General features: G+C 36.0%; 1 protein-coding gene across 5 annotated transcripts in view; it reads left to right on the plus strand.

The window, feature by feature from the left end:
* The window catches only part of CLCN3 (Cl-/H+ antiporter 3), a 92,935-nt gene extending 75,685 nt beyond the window's left edge, over positions 1-17,250 (plus strand). For 3 of the 5 annotated variants that reach the window (XM_045798665.2, XM_045798664.2, XM_045798666.2), the window contains 4 exons: positions 1,552-1,950; positions 7,324-7,540; positions 12,492-12,567; positions 14,281-17,250. In XM_045798665.2, coding sequence (XP_045654621.1) covers positions 1,552-1,950; positions 7,324-7,540; positions 12,492-12,567; positions 14,281-14,439 — 851 coding nt within the window. In that variant the 3' untranslated portion in view covers positions 14,440-17,250. The remainder of the gene's footprint in view (positions 1-1,551; positions 1,951-7,323; positions 7,541-12,491; positions 12,568-14,280) is intronic. The other 2 variants (XM_045798668.2, XM_045798669.2) reach the window with 1 other exon arrangement.
* The last annotated feature ends 1,726 nt before the right edge of the window (positions 17,251-18,976 follow it).

Below are 18,976 nucleotides of genomic sequence, written 5' to 3' on the forward strand. Positions count from 1 at the left end.
AGAGTGCGTTTGGATACTTTTCGGGAAATGAAGTGGATTAGTGAGAAGGAGCCAGATGATGAAAAGGCACTGATTTGTGTTGGGATTAGTTTGTATTTGGAATTGGTCGGATCTGTGGCAGAGTTGTGGCTTTGGCATTTGTAGCTTAATGACTTGGAAATGTTCCTTTGCTTTTGATTTTTTATTTTCTTATCTTTAAAATAGAAATAATAACTACTTATCTCCTACCGTTGTTTTGAGGTTATATGAGATCAGATGCATGTAAAGCTATTAGCACAGTACCAGGTGAAGTAAGTCGCTTAGTTTAAAAAAAAAAAAAAAAGTCTTAGTGAACTGATTAGAGACATGCATGGCATAGTGTAGATACGTAATACATAGTAGGTTCTTTCTCCCTTCTATTTTTAGGTTAAAAAACAAAAAGGAAGAGTTTAAGCTTAATGCAGTATGAATTGGCGAGCCCTGGTAGGTTTTTGAGCAAAGGAGCAACATGGTAAAAGTAGTACTTAGGAAAGATTAACCTGGGAACATGGCTTATAAAGTGGATTGAAAGTAATGGGGCCTGGAGTCAAGGAGGTAAGATAAAATAGTATTAAAATTAAAGAACAAAGTCTTGACAGCCTGGTCTAGTTTGGTAATAGTGACAGTATTGAGAAAGGGACCCATAGATAGTTATTTTGCAAAACAAATCAGGACCGGGTGAGGGTCTAGGTGTTGGGGTAAAGTAAAGGGATGGACCTGGAGTGACTATGTAGGTTGCCAGGAAGAATGTAGTGCTGGTGCTGGAGTCAGGGAAGTTGGAATGGGTAGCTCTTTGGGGGAAGAAGAGGACTTTGGTGTTAAGTGTGTGCTGTTTTTTGTGACAGTAGGTCATCCAGAGTCTTTTTACAGTTGGAAAACAAGATAAGCATTAAGGTATGCAGAGTTGGAGATGTGGGACAAATGCAACAGTGAGTGGAGAGATGTGGATTACGAGGCATCAGCATACAGATGGTAGTTCAGAATGATGATTTGGGTAAATGAATAGATACGTTTTCTAAGGGAGGGGATATTAACCTGTTAACATAAATCACAAGGCATCAAAATATTTTACTCATTTTGAAAAGATAAAGAGGAGTTAAGTGTCTTAAGTTAATATTCTACCCACATATGAGCTTAATTTGTAAATTGGTAACCATGATGCAAAAGTAGCTCTGATGTGCTTCACCAAATTCTTTACTTAATAATCAGCTTTTATAAGAGTGAAATTATATCTTTGCTATAGCAATAAACCAAAATGGCAAGCTTGTTTTAGTTGGTCAGCTGTGTACTGTGAAGTAAACAGGTTTTGAAATGTTATTTTAATAATCTTTTGTGTTACACAAAGAAGATCAGTGTTTCTCTACATCTTATTAAAATAGTGGTAATTGTCCTAAGAGAGGAGTAGCAGTTTTTGATGATAATCCTTTTCACTAAGTTCTGTTTACAATTCATGTTCACCTGCCTAGTACAAAAATTCCACTAACATGTCCTGTCCTCCTTGACCAGTGGTGCTGCTTTTTTTTTTTTTTTCAGGTGGTGTGACAAGGATGACTGTCTCCCTGGTGGTTATTGTTTTTGAGCTTACCGGAGGCTTGGAATACATTGTTCCCCTTATGGCTGCAGTTATGACCAGTAAATGGGTTGGTGATGCTTTTGGTAGGGAAGGCATTTATGAAGCGCACATCCGGTTAAATGGATACCCTTTCTTGGATGCAAAAGAAGAATTCACTCATACCACCCTGGCTGCTGATGTCATGAGACCGCGAAGGAACGATCCTCCCTTAGCCGTCCTGACACAGGACAATATGACAGTGGATGATATAGAAAACATGATTAATGAAACCAGCTACAATGGCTTTCCTGTCATAATGTCAAAAGAATCTCAAAGATTAGTGGGATTTGCCCTCAGAAGAGACCTGACAATTGCAATAGGTACCCTTTTTAAAAAATACAGACACACACATAAATCTATCTATATCTGTATCTGTTGGAATCTCTATATATTTAGATAGATATAGACATATAATAGACTTCTCAAGGAAAGGAAAGCAATAATATTTAATTGGTTGGGTTTGTGGGGGCGAGAGCTGTATTATATTTATGTTCCTGAAAGTCTTTTGTTCTTTAGGAAAGGAATTACACATCTGTGAATTGTTTCCCCACTAAATACAGTTTTTTTTAAAAGAAATCTTTTTATTATTTTATTTATTTATTTTTAAAGATTTTTATTTGAGATACAACATGCGAGAAAGAGCACGAAAGGGGGGTTCAGAGGGAGAGGGAGCAGGGAGCCCGATGCGGCACTCTCTCCCAGCACCCTGGGATCATGACCTGAGCTGAAGGCAGATGCTTAACCGACTGAGCCACCCAGGCTCCCCACTAAATACAATTTTATCTTTTGATTTGGCATTGTTATCAGAGATCAAAGTTAGATTCTTTATTTTCCACTAAGAAAAGGCTTGTGAAGTTGATATTGTTCATAATAGCATGTAAGATAAGGCTTTAGCAAGTGCCAGGGCATCCCACTAAATAAATACATTCTTATATTTTATATTGGCTTATTTGAATGCAAATTATTGAAAATATCATCTTCATTGGTCTGTTTCATATCAGACTCACAGGTTTTCCTTTTTCAGCTTTTGGATTTAGGCTTACAATATTAACATATAATATCTACTTTAAAGTGAAAAAAATAATTGAGATTTTATTTTGGTCAAATGCTAGGTTGAAAAGTCATATTGTATTTTGAGCTGATATTCCTGCAAGTATAGATTGAAGGCATTAGTTGTATTATTTCTTGGAGATAAATTAAACTTCTTATGAGGAAGAAACAATTGCATTCCTCCAAAGTTTATTTTTCTCCTTATCTTAGAGTCATAAAGTATTGATGAGGAGGCTAGTAAGGCATTTTCTATACAATCTGATTCCTTTCCCTCTCTCCCCCCAACTCCCAAAGGTGATAAAGGATATTTTCATCAAGCTGTTGCTTTCATACTCCCAAGTTTTTAGTGGAGGACCAGGAGCTGAATATGTTAAGCATTTGGTCCTGTGAACCCATCCTCTGCAACTTCTCTCTGTGTGGCCACTGCAAAAGGATTATACAATATTTCAATTCTTGTGCCATTTGAAGAGGGAAGGCTTAGGGGAGTATTTCTCAAATCGGAATGGAAATGCTCAGTTTACAAGAGCTATCAAAACAAAACAAAAGCGTCTACAGAGAAGGAAAAGGCTGCAGCTTTGGAAGAGCTTTTTAAAGGGTAGCAAACCTATCATTCCAGGTTTTGCTGTAGGTAATAAAATAGTTTCCGAGAGTGGGCAACATATGTGGTCAGACTTGGCTCTTGTGTTGAAGTGTTTCAGCTTCCAAGCTGTTACCATGGCCACACCTACAGTCAGAGAAGAATTTCATTGCTTAGATTCCTCTTCTTTAGGTTTTAATAGTAGCCAGCCAAAGAAAAGAAAAAGGTCAGAATTTTAGAATTTACATAGAAATTTAAAGGAAAACAAGGTTTTTTATTTTTTAATTTTTTTAATTTTTTTTTTAAAGATTTTATTTATTTATTAGAGAGAGAGACAGCCAGCGAGAGAGGGAACACAAGCAGGGGGAGTGGGAGAGGAAGAAGCAGGCTCCCAGAAGAGCAGGGAGCCCCATGTGGGGCTCGATCCCAGGACCCTGGGATCACGCCCTGAGCCGAAGGCAGACGCTTAACAACTGCGCCACCCAGGCGCCCCAAAAGCAAGTTTTTTTAAAAGATGAAGAAAGTGGTAAAAGTTAATTATTCATAATCCTCCTGATTCTGTGGATATATTTTTCAAAGTTTTATTAGTATCTTGAAACAGAATATTGTGATAGCAGATAATGTCAGTTTAAGGGAATAGGTATACTTTAGATATTTGAAATATCCAGTCATGTCATCAGAAATGTTTCACATGATGACTTAGGACATGCCTTAAATATTTACCTACATATATTTTTATAAAGTTGACATTTTTGAATGAGAAAAATAGACCTGTACGTGAGATTTTATATATTTGCATAATATATAAAACACGTTAAAATATTTTATGAAAGACAAAATAAAATGCTTGAGTAACTGGTAAACTATGTATCATATCCACGGATGGGAAAACTCAAGATTTTAAAAGCACAGTTTTCCCATAATTTATAAATTCTGTATTTGTATGTCATTTCATTATTTAAAAATTTTAGTTTACTTATAGATGGTACGTTCACATAGTTCAAATCAAGAAGATTGAAAGTATACAGTGAAAAATGTCTCTCACCCATGACCTCATAGTTACCAGTTTAACTCTCTATAGACAGCCATCACTTTGGTTTCCTATGTATTCTGTAGATATTATTCTATAATTATATAAGTAAGTATATATGTTTTTTCTTTTTAAACAAATTGTATCATGCTATCTAATATGTGTTGTTCTGTACTTTGTTTTTTCACTAAACGATGTTTTCTTGGACATCTTCCCGGTGAATTTCTTCATTCTATTCTTCTAAAGCTACACAAAAGTAGACATACCATGGGATACCTAATGATTTCTAAAATCAGCTCCTCATTGATGGACATTTAAGATGTTTCCAATTTTCTGCTGTTATAGAAATTGCTCCCTCATATATTTGATGATCTCACATATTCGACATTCTGCCTATGTGCAAATGTACCAAAATTACTAGAAGTGGAATCGTTGGATCAGAGAGTAGGTGCATTTGTAATATTATAAGGTATTTTCACATCACACCAGGTAGTGATTATACCCTGTACTTCCAATGGCAGTGAATGACAGTTTACTATGTTAAAGTTTAGTCCAAATGGAGAGACATTTCTTCCTGCATTTTTATGTCAAGATTAAAAGTGAGGCTCAATGTTTTATAGATTTGTTTAAAATGAAGCATAGTTAACATTTATAGTGTGAATTGAATTGTCTTTCCTATTTTCTGACTTAAGGTATAAAAGTATACTTGTTCGTTTCTATTTATGTGATAGCTATTAGTTTTACAGGGAGACTCTTAGTGAATGAAAACCTAAATATCACTGACATACTGAACACACAGTAGTAAGGTACATGGCACAGTGACAGGCTGCTCCCTTAATTGTACTTTTCTCCTATCCTCTAAAGATCTTTTGTTCAGAGTAAAGCTTTAGTTTGCATACTTAGGAGAGCTAATTTGTTAAAGGGTCCCCCTTCCATAGCAATATTTAGAAACCTTAAAATAGAGTTTACTCAGTAAGATGCATTGCAAGTAAGTGGACTCGTCTTTTGTTTATCTCTTTGTAGCAGTTAAAATAAACCGTATACCTGCTTGGTTAGTTCAAATACCATTTTGTGGATTTAGAGACTTTTTTGCTTTCTAAGATTAATACAAGTGACGAAAGAGTTCTACATCCCTGGGGAATGTTTTTTTTGTAGTCTGTCTCTACCAGGTTTCACTTAGTGAAAAATGAAGGGGACAGCCATATGTGTACCTTTCTTTTTTGATAAGTTGTGAGAAGTCAAGCCCTTGAGAATATATTAACATGAACAGGAAAAATAAAGCATAAAATAAAATTTAGGGGGAGAAAGGTGATTATTTATGTTCAGACATTTTATGTTAGAAAAAATCCATTTCCATTCTCCTGGAAGTATAACTCTATTTTGCATCCATACTTTAAAAAAAAAAATGCCTGAATCGTATCAGAAAATAAAAACTATGATGATATTTTCTACTTCAAAAGCTTTTGAATGAATGACATTAAAAAAAATTGTTTTTCAAACAAAGCAAAACAAACCTAGCAGATGTCCTGCACTTTGTAAGTACTCAGTCAATGATGCTTGTTAAAATAGTTACTGTATTCATATACAGGACAAATTTAAGTCAGGCTGGGTGTTCACTAGCCTTGTGCCTTTTATATCAAAGGAACATTACAGTAAGCAAATAAATAAGGTTAATAACTTTTTCCAAAATTTTCTGCAACTTTTATTATTAATGTTTAAGCAATCTCAGCATATTTTCATTGATGGTATAATATTTGTTATTTTAAGGTATTAAAGTTCGATGAGTGAGGTTAGTTTTAACTCAGAATATCTGTCATGCTAACAGTATTTACACTTTACATTCGTAGGTCATTAGCCAGATGCTTCTGTGAGTTAAGAGAACTTAAGGAACATCTTTCAAGAATCATTTATGTCACTTGCTAATGGGCTTTCTTCTTTTCTGTGCTTTTATCATGCTTTTAAAGTGGTTTAGTAAGTACTAGTCATTAGAACTTCACTTAGTGCGTTCCTACCTATGTGTGTTCTGGCACAGTTAAATAAGGCCTTAGAGGTCAGAAGGAGCAAAAAGAATTGCAGTATATGAGCTGTATATGTTTATCTGCTTCTGTCTGGGACTGGTGCTTATTATTTTGGCTTAATTATTTTTGTAGCAAAATTCATGTTTAAAATATGTTCAATATAGCAAAAACATATTTGTGAACAGAGTTTTGAATACATACTAACTCAAAATACAAACATAAAGCTATTTATTTTTGTATTCTCTCCATTTCATGGGTTTCCTTTCTCCTCCTGTGGTCTTTGTTCTGCAGTTTTTTGCATCTTTACCACTTCTTGTCTAGCACTGTCAAAGGCTGGCGTGGAACTTGGCAGCAGACAGAAGCACTTGAAGCAGAGCACACTGGAGAGGGGAAATTAACAGAGCCTTTACAAATGCCACCTGAAATACAAGTCTTTGTCCGTCATGTGCATAGTTGTAGTTTCAGCCCACCTGTTAAAGCTCATGACTCACCTAGAAAATTAAACTTCAACATCAGAAAAGAGAAAGAACTAGCTAAGTCACAGGGGTGGAGTATATATAGCATAGTCAAAACAAGAACGAAACTCTCTTCAGTCCCACCTCTGCAGGATAAGTGATATTTTGCATGGGCAGGTGTCAGTTGGTGATGGCTTCCTATAAGAAACCATGCTCTAATTTGTGCAGGTTTTAAAAAAACATATTTCACACATGCTTCCTTGTCTCCCCCAAAGTTAGAAAACAGCTTCAGCCCCAGTTAAGAAATTGAAAGACCAAAAATATTTTATTTACATGAAGATGATTTGTTGTTGTTATATTCTAATCCTGTCAAATACAAGAAATTACTAAATTACTAAATCAAATACAAGAAATTACTAAATCAATTTTCAGTTGATTCCTTTCTTGGTTAAGAAGGTAGGAAAAAATGGTCATGGGATACATTTGTTTATTTTTTAGAGTTTCCAAATAAACAGATTCCCCTTAACACAAATTAACTTTTGGTCTTTTCTATCTCTTTTCAGAAAGTGCCAGAAAAAAACAAGAAGGTATTGTGGGCAGTTCTCGTGTGTGTTTTGCACAGCACACCCCGTCTCTTCCAGCGGAAAGCCCTCGGCCACTGAAACTTCGGAGCATCCTTGACATGAGCCCTTTTACCGTGACCGATCATACCCCGATGGAGATCGTAGTGGATATTTTCCGAAAGCTGGGTCTGAGGCAGTGCCTTGTAACTCACAATGGGTAAGTCTGGTGAAAGAAATCAGTTCGCTTCACAGAATTTATGATACTGTCTAGTGGAATTCATATCGAGTTCTTAGGGTAGAGTCTAAGTCGGCTTTGAAGTGGGAAAGACTGTCTTTTTAGTGTGATTATAAATACAGGATCAGTATTGGTCAGATTGATACTTACCAAGAATAAAAAAAAAAAAGTCAACTGGCAGATCTTTGCCAAAACATAAAGTAGCATTTGTCAGGAACACTTCAGAGTTGGCAAAGAGTAGTGGACCTAACCTGTACAGAGTAGAGGAAAAAACCCATTTTCTTTTTTAAGTATTTCATTTTTTGAATATAACTTTCTAGTTCAATAATAACTCTCTAGATATTTTGCTGTTTACTATTTCAGCCATTATTTTACTTATTTGTGTAATGAGGGAAATAATGTATAATTAAATGAAATTTGTAAATTAGCTAAAATTCTCCTTTAGCAAATGCTTTTTGTTTCCTTTTCTCCCTTTTCCATCCACAAATCTTTCATATAAACTGCTAATGACAAAAACTCATGTATTTAAAATGTATAAATTGGTTAATTTATTTTTCTGCCCTTCACACATGAACTGAAGTGTTTCTCCAGGATAGGACTGTAGAAAAATTTTGTTTGGCAGATGTCAGAGGGACAAAGTGCAGATGTGATACGCAGTATGCCTCAGCAAACGTACTCCTGCTTCATTGCCGCTACTCCCCCCGTCCCTGCACCCGGGATCTGTTGCCCCACCCATTCTTTCTCTAGTGCCTTTTATTTCCATTATACTACTGTTCCTAGTTGAAATACTTAAGAACATTGTTTTATCTGAAGGCTGAGGACAGAAAGGCTGGAAATGAGAAACAAAGGGTATTCTTGATTGTGCATAAATTAAATGGTTTAACCCTGCCCAGCATAAAGCTGGTTGAAATGCTAAACACTTAGAGATCACAGCGGGGATTTTTTTTTTTTTAAAGCATTTTGTTCAAGACATGTGAGGGACAAAACACATGACCCCTGTCTAAAGAATGGGGGAAGAAAGAAAAAAAGGGAAGGAATTTGTTTATGGAGCGCCTTCTTCAGGTTTCTCACTTAACTTTGTAGCACCTTTGCAGAGTAGGTTGTAGATCCCTACTTGACAGGTGTAATAATTGAAGCTCAGAGGGGTGTAATAATATGCCCAGTTGTGTGGTTAGTATGTCACCGATCAGGGAATCAAATATCTTTCCAGTTTTAGAGCCCAGTCTCTTGCTAGTGTTTTATGCTGTTATTGACTAATGGAATATATTTTCTTTCTTTGTGATTTCTTAAACTACACCATTTTCTTGAATAATTTATTGTGCTATATTGTGTTAAGAATAGAAATATAAAGTTAAGAGAAATAGATCCATGTTTAGTGTTTTCACTGTGCTAACCAATTAAATCTAAATAATGTGGAATAAATTATTAAAGGTATAAAATCCTTGATGCAAGGCAGGAAGTTTGGAATTATTAAGTATCACAGATACTATTTGGCGAAGAGATACATGTAATAAAATAACTATTTTCTTTCAGTGTTGTTTAATTAAAAAAATAATAGTTACCAAACTTCATTGTTTGAAAACTTTATCAGTACATGTTAAATGGAGTAAGTTTTTATGAAGTTATATGGGTTTTAGGGCCCTTTTAATTATAAATGGCTCAATTAGAAGCTAAGCTGAGTTGTTACAATTTTTACTTGCTTTGAGTTATTCCTTGTGCCTGGCATGGTTTGTCCTTTTGTGTGCTAGTAAATATAAATGTCACTCTCTAGTTATGATTACCTATGATCACAAAGCTGGATGGGTCAATTAACATATTTCACTTTGCTGATTAATTCCCAGATTTTCGGCAGCACAGGTGTTAGAAAGGAAAATGTTTAAAAGAAAGTGTAAAAATAACAAACTGTGGGAGAGGGGGAGGATAGCTAACTAAAATCTTACCTTATACTACCCGTTTATAAGAAAGCTTGGGGGGGGGGCTTTTTCTAAAGGAGTATGTTTAATTGCCTTGATTATTAAATTGTTCCTATTTCTGTCCTTCAAGGAAAATAAGTTGATATATATAGAAAGAAAAGAGATCATTTGGGGTGGTAGCTCTTGGGTCTTTATTTTCTTGGAGGTATGTAAGGAAATAGAGTGTTTTTTTTTTTTTTTAAAGATTTTTATTTATTATTTATTCGACAGAGACAGAGACAGCCAGCGAGAGAGAGAACACAAGCAGGGGGAGTGGGAGAGGAAGAAGCAGGCTCACAGCAGAGGAGCCTGATATGGGGCTCGATCCCACAACGCCGGGATCACGCCCTGAGCCGAATGCAGACGCTTAACCGCTGTGCCACCCAGGCACCCCAGAGTGTTTTATTTTCACTTGAAATTAAATGATTTAAAGTTAAAAAAGAAACCATATCTACTAGTTTTTAGTGGAGAGTGTGAAGTTCTGGATAACTGTCAGCCACCTCTAGTTCATAGTGGGTCCTTAGAGGTGGAAAATAACTATTTGGGGGAAGAGACACAACAAGTCCAGATTGTTAGGTGCAAGGAGAAAATGAGAATAGGGAGGTGAGGGAGAAGTGTGTCTAAATTCTAAAGATGTCAGTTATAGTTTTCCCATCTTTTATATTTTAATTAGAATTCTCAAAATCTTTTTAGTCTTTTTTTTTGAAAGGTTTTATTAATTTGTCAGAGAGAGAGAGCACTTGTGCACAAGCAGGGGGAGCGGCAGGCAGAGGAAGAAGCAGGCTCCCTGCTGAGCACGGAGCCTGATGCGGGGCTCAATCCCAGGACCCTGAGATCATGACCTGAGGTGAAGGCAGACACTTAACCGACTGAGCCACCCCTGGCATCCCAAAATCTTTCTAGTCTTGGTGGATCTAGCAGGATGTTAATACGCATTGCTGAAAAAGAGTTTGGGGACCATATAAGTTTGGGAAGTATTGGATTAAATACAATTGAGGTTTCTCTATTGTAGAATGTCTCAGAACTTACAAAATGTTGATATTATTTGAGTTTCAGGGACAATAGGAAAAATAGTTTTCCAAACTTGTTTGAACATGCAGTTTTTTATTTTATTTTATTTTATTTATTTATTTTTTTGATGGAGGAAAGAGGACGGAAGAACTTTTGAGACTGGTGTTTTTGGAACATATTTTGGGAAAACGTTGGTTCATGCTCTGTCAGCTGTTAACATCATTGCTTGTTAGCTCCACACAGGGAATTAGCAAATTATTCTTTATATAAGTTACATTTTGCATTGATTTTCTTTGCACTTCCTGAAATTGATAAAGTAGCACTGAACCCGGTCTTATTATTCTCAAATCACTTGTCTCCATTAGAGAGGAAATATATGTATTTCCTCTTTTTTAGGATCATTACTTTGTAATATAGATATTAGTTTGTAAATCTCCAAATTTGCCATTTGGTCCTTAATCAATTTGTAACTCTCCTCATTTTGTACTTTGTGATTTGGCAGAGCTTATTAATATACTAACTGAAAGTAATCATTGTATATAATTGGAAAGAAAAGAATGAGTAAGAATTAAACTGGAATTATTTTATTGTCAAGGTTTTTCACATTTCCTGCCTCCAGCTATAAATTAAATTGAATTGATGGTTTTTTGTTGTTGGTTTTCCCTCACATACTTAGAGAAGAACATCCATTGAGGGATTAAGTGCTTATTTTATGTATGCATTTTTTATTTCATGAGTGCATTTTCTGAGCCTTTTTGGAGGGAGAACTTGTTCGTATCCTCTGACAACTTTTCAATTTATCTTTGTTCTTAAGGATCAGTACATTATTTTAAATAATGAGAAAACATTAGCAGAGAACCTATTTCTGTCTTTCCCAATGCCTGCCGTCCCTGCTTTCCCACCCCCGCACCCAGGCATCATCCTTAATAACTGTTTCGTAACTGACATATCTGTAGGCCTTGACTACTTTAAGTGAAGTCCCCTGGTGACATTCTTTAAGAAGTCAGAATGTTCAAAGGCAGTTGAGTAGTAAAGTTGACTTAACTAGATCACCAGGGAGATGTCCAGTACCCTGAAGGGCATTCTGGATGGGCTTCCAGAATTTGAAGATGAAGGCTTTTTAAGGCGTTTGACATTCATTATTTTTGTTGCCATATATTGTAGTTGAATTCTTCCATTATAAAACCAGCAACCAGGATTTTGTTCCAATCTAATTATTTTCAAGTATCCTTGTGAGAATTTATGTCCCTTATTTTGCTTGATATTATAATAGTGATAGGTTAACTGAGAAATAATCATTTAGAAAAAAATATGCATAATGTAAAAGTCATTTTGACCTCTAATCATAAATACATCTTATTAGCTTATTTTAAGAAGTAGCTTTCAGCTACTGAAAATTAGGGAGTGTGTGTATTGGTTGGCGTTATTTATTTAAGTGTACATTGCCTTTAATTTTAATCCCAAATAGTAGTAAAACTCACAGGATTTCTTAAGTCTCCTCATGGACAGTTGAGGCTAAGCCTTCTACCTTTTCGCTACTGAGGTAGACCCAAATAATAGCAGCCGCACTGTGACATTTTAGAAATTAGAAAAATACTTTCCCCCAACGAAGGAACACTGAAAATGAAACTAAATTTTGGAGGTTTATAGCTGTGTATTAATATTGTTTCTTTTGTACTTTTCTTTATAGTCATTTTCATTGCAAACTTCTATAATTTTGATTTTTAATTTAAAAAGGAAAAGAACTCACCAATATTTAAAAATAGTATCATGTCTCTCATGAAAGTCAGAAGTTATGCAAATGGGACCTGGGATTTCAAATCATTTTTGTTTTTGTTTTTCTAAAGTTCATTAAAAGCCTTCTTATGGTTCATGTTTTTATTTTTTTCTCTCATTCTTTATCATTATGATTGGAACCTCTTTTAATTTAATTTCTCACACAGTTATTAGCATAACGTGATCTGTTTCAGGATTGTCTTGGGGATCATCACAAAGAAGAACATATTAGAGCATCTCGAGCAACTAAAGCAGCACGTCGAACCCTTGGTGATTAGATATATCAGATCTCTCATTTAGACACCTTAGAAGTCAGGAAGCATGAAACTTGTGAACTGTTTGGTTCTGTCAGTCCCAGATATCTGCTGAATAAAAAAAATCCTACATGCTGCCAATTACATTTATATCTTATAAACTCCGTCTGTAAGATAAATTTAGGTATTTGTAAGATTCCATTCACAGCAAGTTAGCAAAAGTTAACGTCTCTCATCAAAATCATTGGTTGCAATTTAAGAACTGTAAACAGTTTGGTAGTTAAATGAGTAAATATTATTGGACGTTCTGAAAGTAAACACAAGTCTGTCTACCTTAGTGGCTGCACCGGTCTCAGAAGATGCCTGACTGGTTAAAAATGTCTGCCCCCCCCCCCCCAAACCCTTTATCTTTTTTGTGTTTCCTAATCTTGTGGTAGTCTTGTGGTAAATCTAAGCTCATAAATGGTTTTAACCGAGCTTAGCAATGTTAGAATTGCCGAATGTTGAAGAGATTTCTGATGGGCACACTAACTAGAGCGTAATGTGTATATATTTGTGATCATAGCATTAGTTCTTTCTCTGCTACACCTTGCATACCTTCACAGTCAAGAATGTGTGTCCTGCCATTTCATTAGTGAACCGTACCCAGATAACGTGTGTGCCCCTTTTGTATGATGTTTCCAGAATGCTGTGAGCAGCTTTTGGGGTCAAATGCATTTGTTTTAACTGGCTTTATGTCCTAGTGGTTTCATGACTAAAGATAAATTTTGAATTATCTTACCTTATAACCTAAAAATTGTCTGGCTTTAGCAATTAATGCCTGAAATTATTTTGCCCTGCAATTGTCATAGCTATATAAAACCTGTCCCAGTTTGCTTAAGTACACAACTGATTATGTATTCCTGTTGTATGCTAATATTTCACAAGTGTTTCATGCATCCTTTTTTAAAAAACTACTAACCGGAATAATAAGTAGCTACTCATTCATTCTGCTTTCTGCTTCACCTATAATAATCTTTTAGGACTGCTTCTTGATTTTTCACCTCTCTTTTACTGTAAGCATTAACAACCAAGACTTTCATAAAAGCACTGTATCTTAACTTTTTCGGCCAAAATCAAAAGAGGAAAACATTGATGAGTGTACTAGAAACTTGGGTTGTCTTATAGATTTATTCTTGGGGCTCTGAGGTTTAGGATTGGAGTTCTTTGTTGACCATTTTATCTCAATTGTATGTGCTTTCATGAAGATTCTGCATACAACTGGGCAATCCTTAAGTTATTTTTTTAAAGTTGGTTAAGTTTGGTTTGAAAAAAATGGAATATTGAGGAGATTTGGTCATCAGACATTTTACTGCTTTCTTGATATCATGGCAATGAATTTTCCTTCTCAAATGGGATCAATATCATTTCTTGTTCACACATCCTCCCATTTTTTTTACGTTTTTGTTGGCATACATGAAATCAAAGTACCTCTACTTCATTGAGGCATGCAGTCCTCCGAGTCTTGGTGGAAAGGACCTCGTACTATTAGTGACCATGATACTTTCATATCAAAGGATGGTTGCTGGATTATTTAATTATCTTTACCAATAAAGTACTTTTTGAACATAAAAAATCACGGTGCTTGCTTTGCTCTATTCCTGTCAACAAAAAGGGTTTAGCTATAGAGTTAGCTTTTCTTTTCTTTTCCCTTTTATTTTAATAGCAATCTTCTGTTTATTCCTTTCAGGCGCCTCCTTGGCATTATAACAAAAAAAGATATCCTCCGTCATATGGCCCAGACGGCAAACCAAGACCCCGCTTCAATAATGTTCAACTGAATCCTATAGATGAGGAGAGAGAGGAAACAGAAGAGGAAGTTCATTTGTTGAATAGCACAACTCTTTAACCTGAGGGAGTCATCTACTTTTTTTTCTCCTTTAAAAAAAAAAAATCTGAAAGCCAGGCTTTTGCAACATGGTTTGCAAATACTGCTGGTGGAATGGAGGAGTTGTTTGGGGAGGGAAAGGAGCAAGAAGGAAATGAGTGAGGTATTTCCCCATCTAACTGAGAGCAGCAAACCATCTCCTGTTGTTCTGCACTGGATGCATTCAGCTGAGGATGTGCCGCGGTAGTGCAGGCTGGCGCGTCCGCGGAGAGGGCACCGCAGCCTGGGAGCACTCGGAGCACCTGGAGCACCTGGCCTGTTACTCCAGCATCGCAAAGACACATTAGCAGTCCCTGTTTCTGGAGGGATTACTTTGAATTGAGCCATCTCTAAGACTGCAAGGTCTTGCCCTTTTGTATCAAAACTGTTCTGTTTAATTCATGAATTATATACGTAAGCATTATCTTTCTACATTCCAGAAGAGCTTTTCTTTCTCTCCCTCCCTCCCTCTCTTATTCTTTCCCTCTCGAGCTGTGACAAAGCCTCTTAAAATTGGTGTACCCTTTTGAAACAGTCCTTTCTCATATTGAGATGTACTGTGATTTTACCGAAGTTTCATCACAAGAAGGGAGTGTTTCTTGTGCCATTGACCATGTAGTTGGTACCATCACTAAATGCTTGGAGCAGTCACGTGCACCACCACAAAGGCGAATCAAACAGGTAAAATCTCGAATGAAGCGTGAACAGAATCTCTCAGCTTGTGTGCATTGTGGTTCAGAATCAACAACAATGAAACTTGACTTGTAAGGATAAACAGAGTTTTCTTTTTGTTTTTTTCCTCTCAGACTTTATGGATAATGTGACCTGGTCTTATGCAAATTTTCTATTCTAAAACTACTATAATCTACAAGTACTGTTCAGCGTAAGGAAACAAAATGCTGCTGCTTTGACAGTAAAGAGAAGGAAGTATTCTGTTTAGCTGTATCTGGTATTAATTGCATGTTTAAACACTGGAATTTTTTTTCTTGAAATTAGATCAGTCATTTTTTTTCTTTCCTCAAGATATTTTATTGCTGACACTGAAGAAGAAATGTAATTCATAACTTGCACTAAATGTATATTTCTTTTCTTAAAAATTTACCATTCTTATTTATATTTTTATGGATTAAAATTTATAAAATACAGATCAGTTAATATCGCGCTTAAATAATTTTACCTTTTTAATGTGATTTTTATAGACTAATTCAGACTTACAAATATGGAGATATGAACAAAGTTTACACTGGGAACAAGGGTTTAAAAAGAGGTTGTGGTTATTTGTCTATGATCCAATGTGTACATAAACCTTTTTCTGATCTTTCACTGCCACCCTCTGGATTATGTCTTCTGACCTGTACATTTTGGCTCATTAACTAGAAAGTTAAAACATGACAAATCACTTTGCAATTAAAACCAAAAGTTAAATAGTGTTAACCTTTAAAAAAAAATCAAACAAATGAAAACAGTTGCATAGGTAGCAGTTAAAATTTTAATCTGAGCATAACCTTTGAATCTTTGGGTACATCACATCCGTAAGTGTTCAGCTAATGTTTTGAATATCCACAGTGCACATTTTTGCTGGATGAGTTGAAAATGTACTGGGGTGTGTTTGGAATTTTTGTTTTTGGAAATGTCTGTCTTAATCGTGGTCTTAATTCACTATCAGCAAAGGCAGTTTACTTGAAGGATTGGCTTAAATAATCTAGGCTTATGCATTTTTGGTAGGGAATGAATTTTGCAGACAGACATTTCCTGAAACATAACTGGCAATGAGCCGTTTTTACATTTTGGAAGTGATTCTTCACTTCCTAGTTCTTAAAAATAATATACCCATAAGATCTTGAAGCTTTATTAGATCATGAAGCCATATTAGAATGACAATTGAAAGTTGAACAACATTTGAGGGATTTCATGAAACATTTCTTCATGTTGCTATCTGCCTAAAATTAGTATTTTGTCCTAGTTTGCTTCCTCCCTTTGGCAGACTTCAAGCTTTCTTAATAACCCCTTCAGATTTCATTTGGCCATCCAGAGTAACATCTTTTCTAAATGATACTTCTGTATATCTTGTTTTCATCTTGTCCTGAGCGTATCTGCAGGGTGAACTCCTCAGCATTGGCTATTGAATAGCTTGTTCGTCTTGAGTTACACGCCTTCAAAGGAGAAACCAGCTTCTTTGCAGATACCTTCATAACATTAAACGTCACATGGATTTTATTTTCCATGTTTCCCTTTTGATTTCACGTCCTCCCTTCATTGCTCATCCTGCTTCACAGACGGACATTTCAGGGTGGATATTCAAGGTGGATATTAATTTTCTTCCTGGTATATTTCTATCCCTTGATGTGTCTTACTGCTAAAATACAGGAGAAGTGTTGTATTTCTAATGCATTCAGTGGTTTTCTTCAGTAATACTACCTGTTCCACTTTTCTTTTTGATATGTTGAGGTGTGTCTGCTTTTCAACCAAACGGTGAAATAGTGGAGACCATGAAATATATGTGCCTGGCTAATTGGCAAATTAATTGACCAATATAATAAGTGGAGCGCCTTATTGGAGTACCCTTTTTGAGAAGGTATGATGAGAATGGGCAAGGGTGTCAGCATCTCTTATTAATAATTGTTTTTAGTTTTGGTTCATGAAGAATGCTTAGTTTGTTAATCTGTGATGTTGCCTAGAGCTGTATTTATCTGTTTTTATTTATACTAGTGTAGTAAAGCTGCATATCATTACAGTAAAAATGGTTACTGTGATGAGTTAATCAGAAAATCTATTAAAATCTATATGACAATGTGTGGTTTGGCCTTTAATTATATCTGTAACAATCCTCCCACTTCTGCTGCTGCTCTGTGCAGTGTAGGCCAGTATGCCTGGCACACGCAGCCTCAAAGGGGTGATAAATGTAATGTTTCTCTCAGGTTACAAAGCCATTTATTTCTATACTTCGCAGGCGAGGGGCAACAAAGGAGTAGATGCTGGATCGAACACTACCAGCAATAGTAGAGAGTCACCATTTGTCAGTGCAAGTTGCAGGTTTACAGAAAGATTTCACTTCAGTTTACTTTCAAAAAGAAAAATTACACTGTTGGCATGAAGATTAAGCATGCAAATGATTTACATTTTTTTTTTTTAAGATTTATGTATTTATTTTAGGGAGCGGGAGGGGCAGAGGGAGAGGGAGAGAGAATCTCAAGCCGACTCTGCACTGAGCGTGGAGTCTGACCTGGGGCTCAATCTCAGTACCCTAAGATCACAACCTGAGCCGAAACCAAGGGTCAGATGCTTAACCGACTATGCCACCCAGGTGCCCCTACATGTTTTTTAAAATATTAGTTTGTACATTTGCTAATAGAACTGTCTAAAAGAAGGTGGTAACATTTGAATTGTTAAAAGATTTCAGTAGTCTAATATTAAACTCTTAGTATAAAAGTAAAGCACTTGACTAAAAAGTCTGGAATAGATTTTTTTTATCATTCATTTCATTCACTCATTCACTGAGTTTTTATTGAATATTTACTGTGTGGTAGTCCCAGTGCTGTGTTCCTGAAGCTTATATTGTAGTAGAGACAGACATATGTGGTATGTCAGATGGTGATACGTATCACAGGTTAATTAGTTCAGCAGATTTTTTGTTCCTGTGTGCCACACACTGTTATAGGCATACATAAATCAGGCAAAAATTCCCATTCTAATGGAGAAAAATCAGTAATGGGGAGGATGCTATTTTTTATGGAGGGTGATGAAAAACGGCCTCAGGGATAAGGTGACATTTGAGTAGGATCCTAAAAAAATAAATAAATAAATAAATAAGAGAATGATACAGTTATCTGTGAGAAGAATGTTCCAAGAAGAAGAACTAGTATATGCAAACATCCTGAGGTATGATACACCTGACAGTTACAAGGAATACCAAATAGGTCACTGTGGCTAGAGTGGGGAGTAGGGTGTAAGAGGAGAAAAGAAGTTAGGGATATTGTCGTTTGACTTTTATTCTGAATAAAATGGGAAGCCAGTGAGGCAGAAAAGTGACATGTTCTGACTTAATCTGATCTCTGGCAGCTTTCTTGGGTATAGACTGTAATGGGGAAGGGGTGGAAGCAGAGAGACCAATTAGAAGGCTCTCGGAATAATCAAGGTAAGGTATGTTAGAGGCTTGAACCTGACTGGGGCTGGTGGAGGTTGTGCAAGTGGCTGAATTCTAGACATTTTGGAGGTGGCATAGGCAGGATTTGCTAATGGATTGAATGTGGAGTGATACAAGAGGAGTAAAGGATGTTTCCAGTGGCCACTGACTGAATTGGGAATGACTTCAGGAAGACTAGACTTGAGGTTGTGTACAGAGGAATTTTGGTTTTAGACAAATTTTAAATGACTTTTCAACTTCAAAGTGGGGCTGTCAAGTAGGCAGTTGTATCTACCGAGACTCAAGTTCAGGAGGAAGGTCCAGCCTAAGAGCCCTAAAAAACATGGGTGGTGTCATCCTGAGCCAGGAGGGGATCACCATGGGATTAAGTGGACA

This window comes from Ursus americanus, chromosome 13, assembly GCF_024610735.1.
Source record: "Ursus americanus isolate L20-20 chromosome 13, mUrsAme1.1.p, whole genome shotgun sequence".
In the NCBI taxonomy this organism is placed as follows: domain Eukaryota; kingdom Metazoa; phylum Chordata; class Mammalia; order Carnivora; family Ursidae; genus Ursus; species Ursus americanus.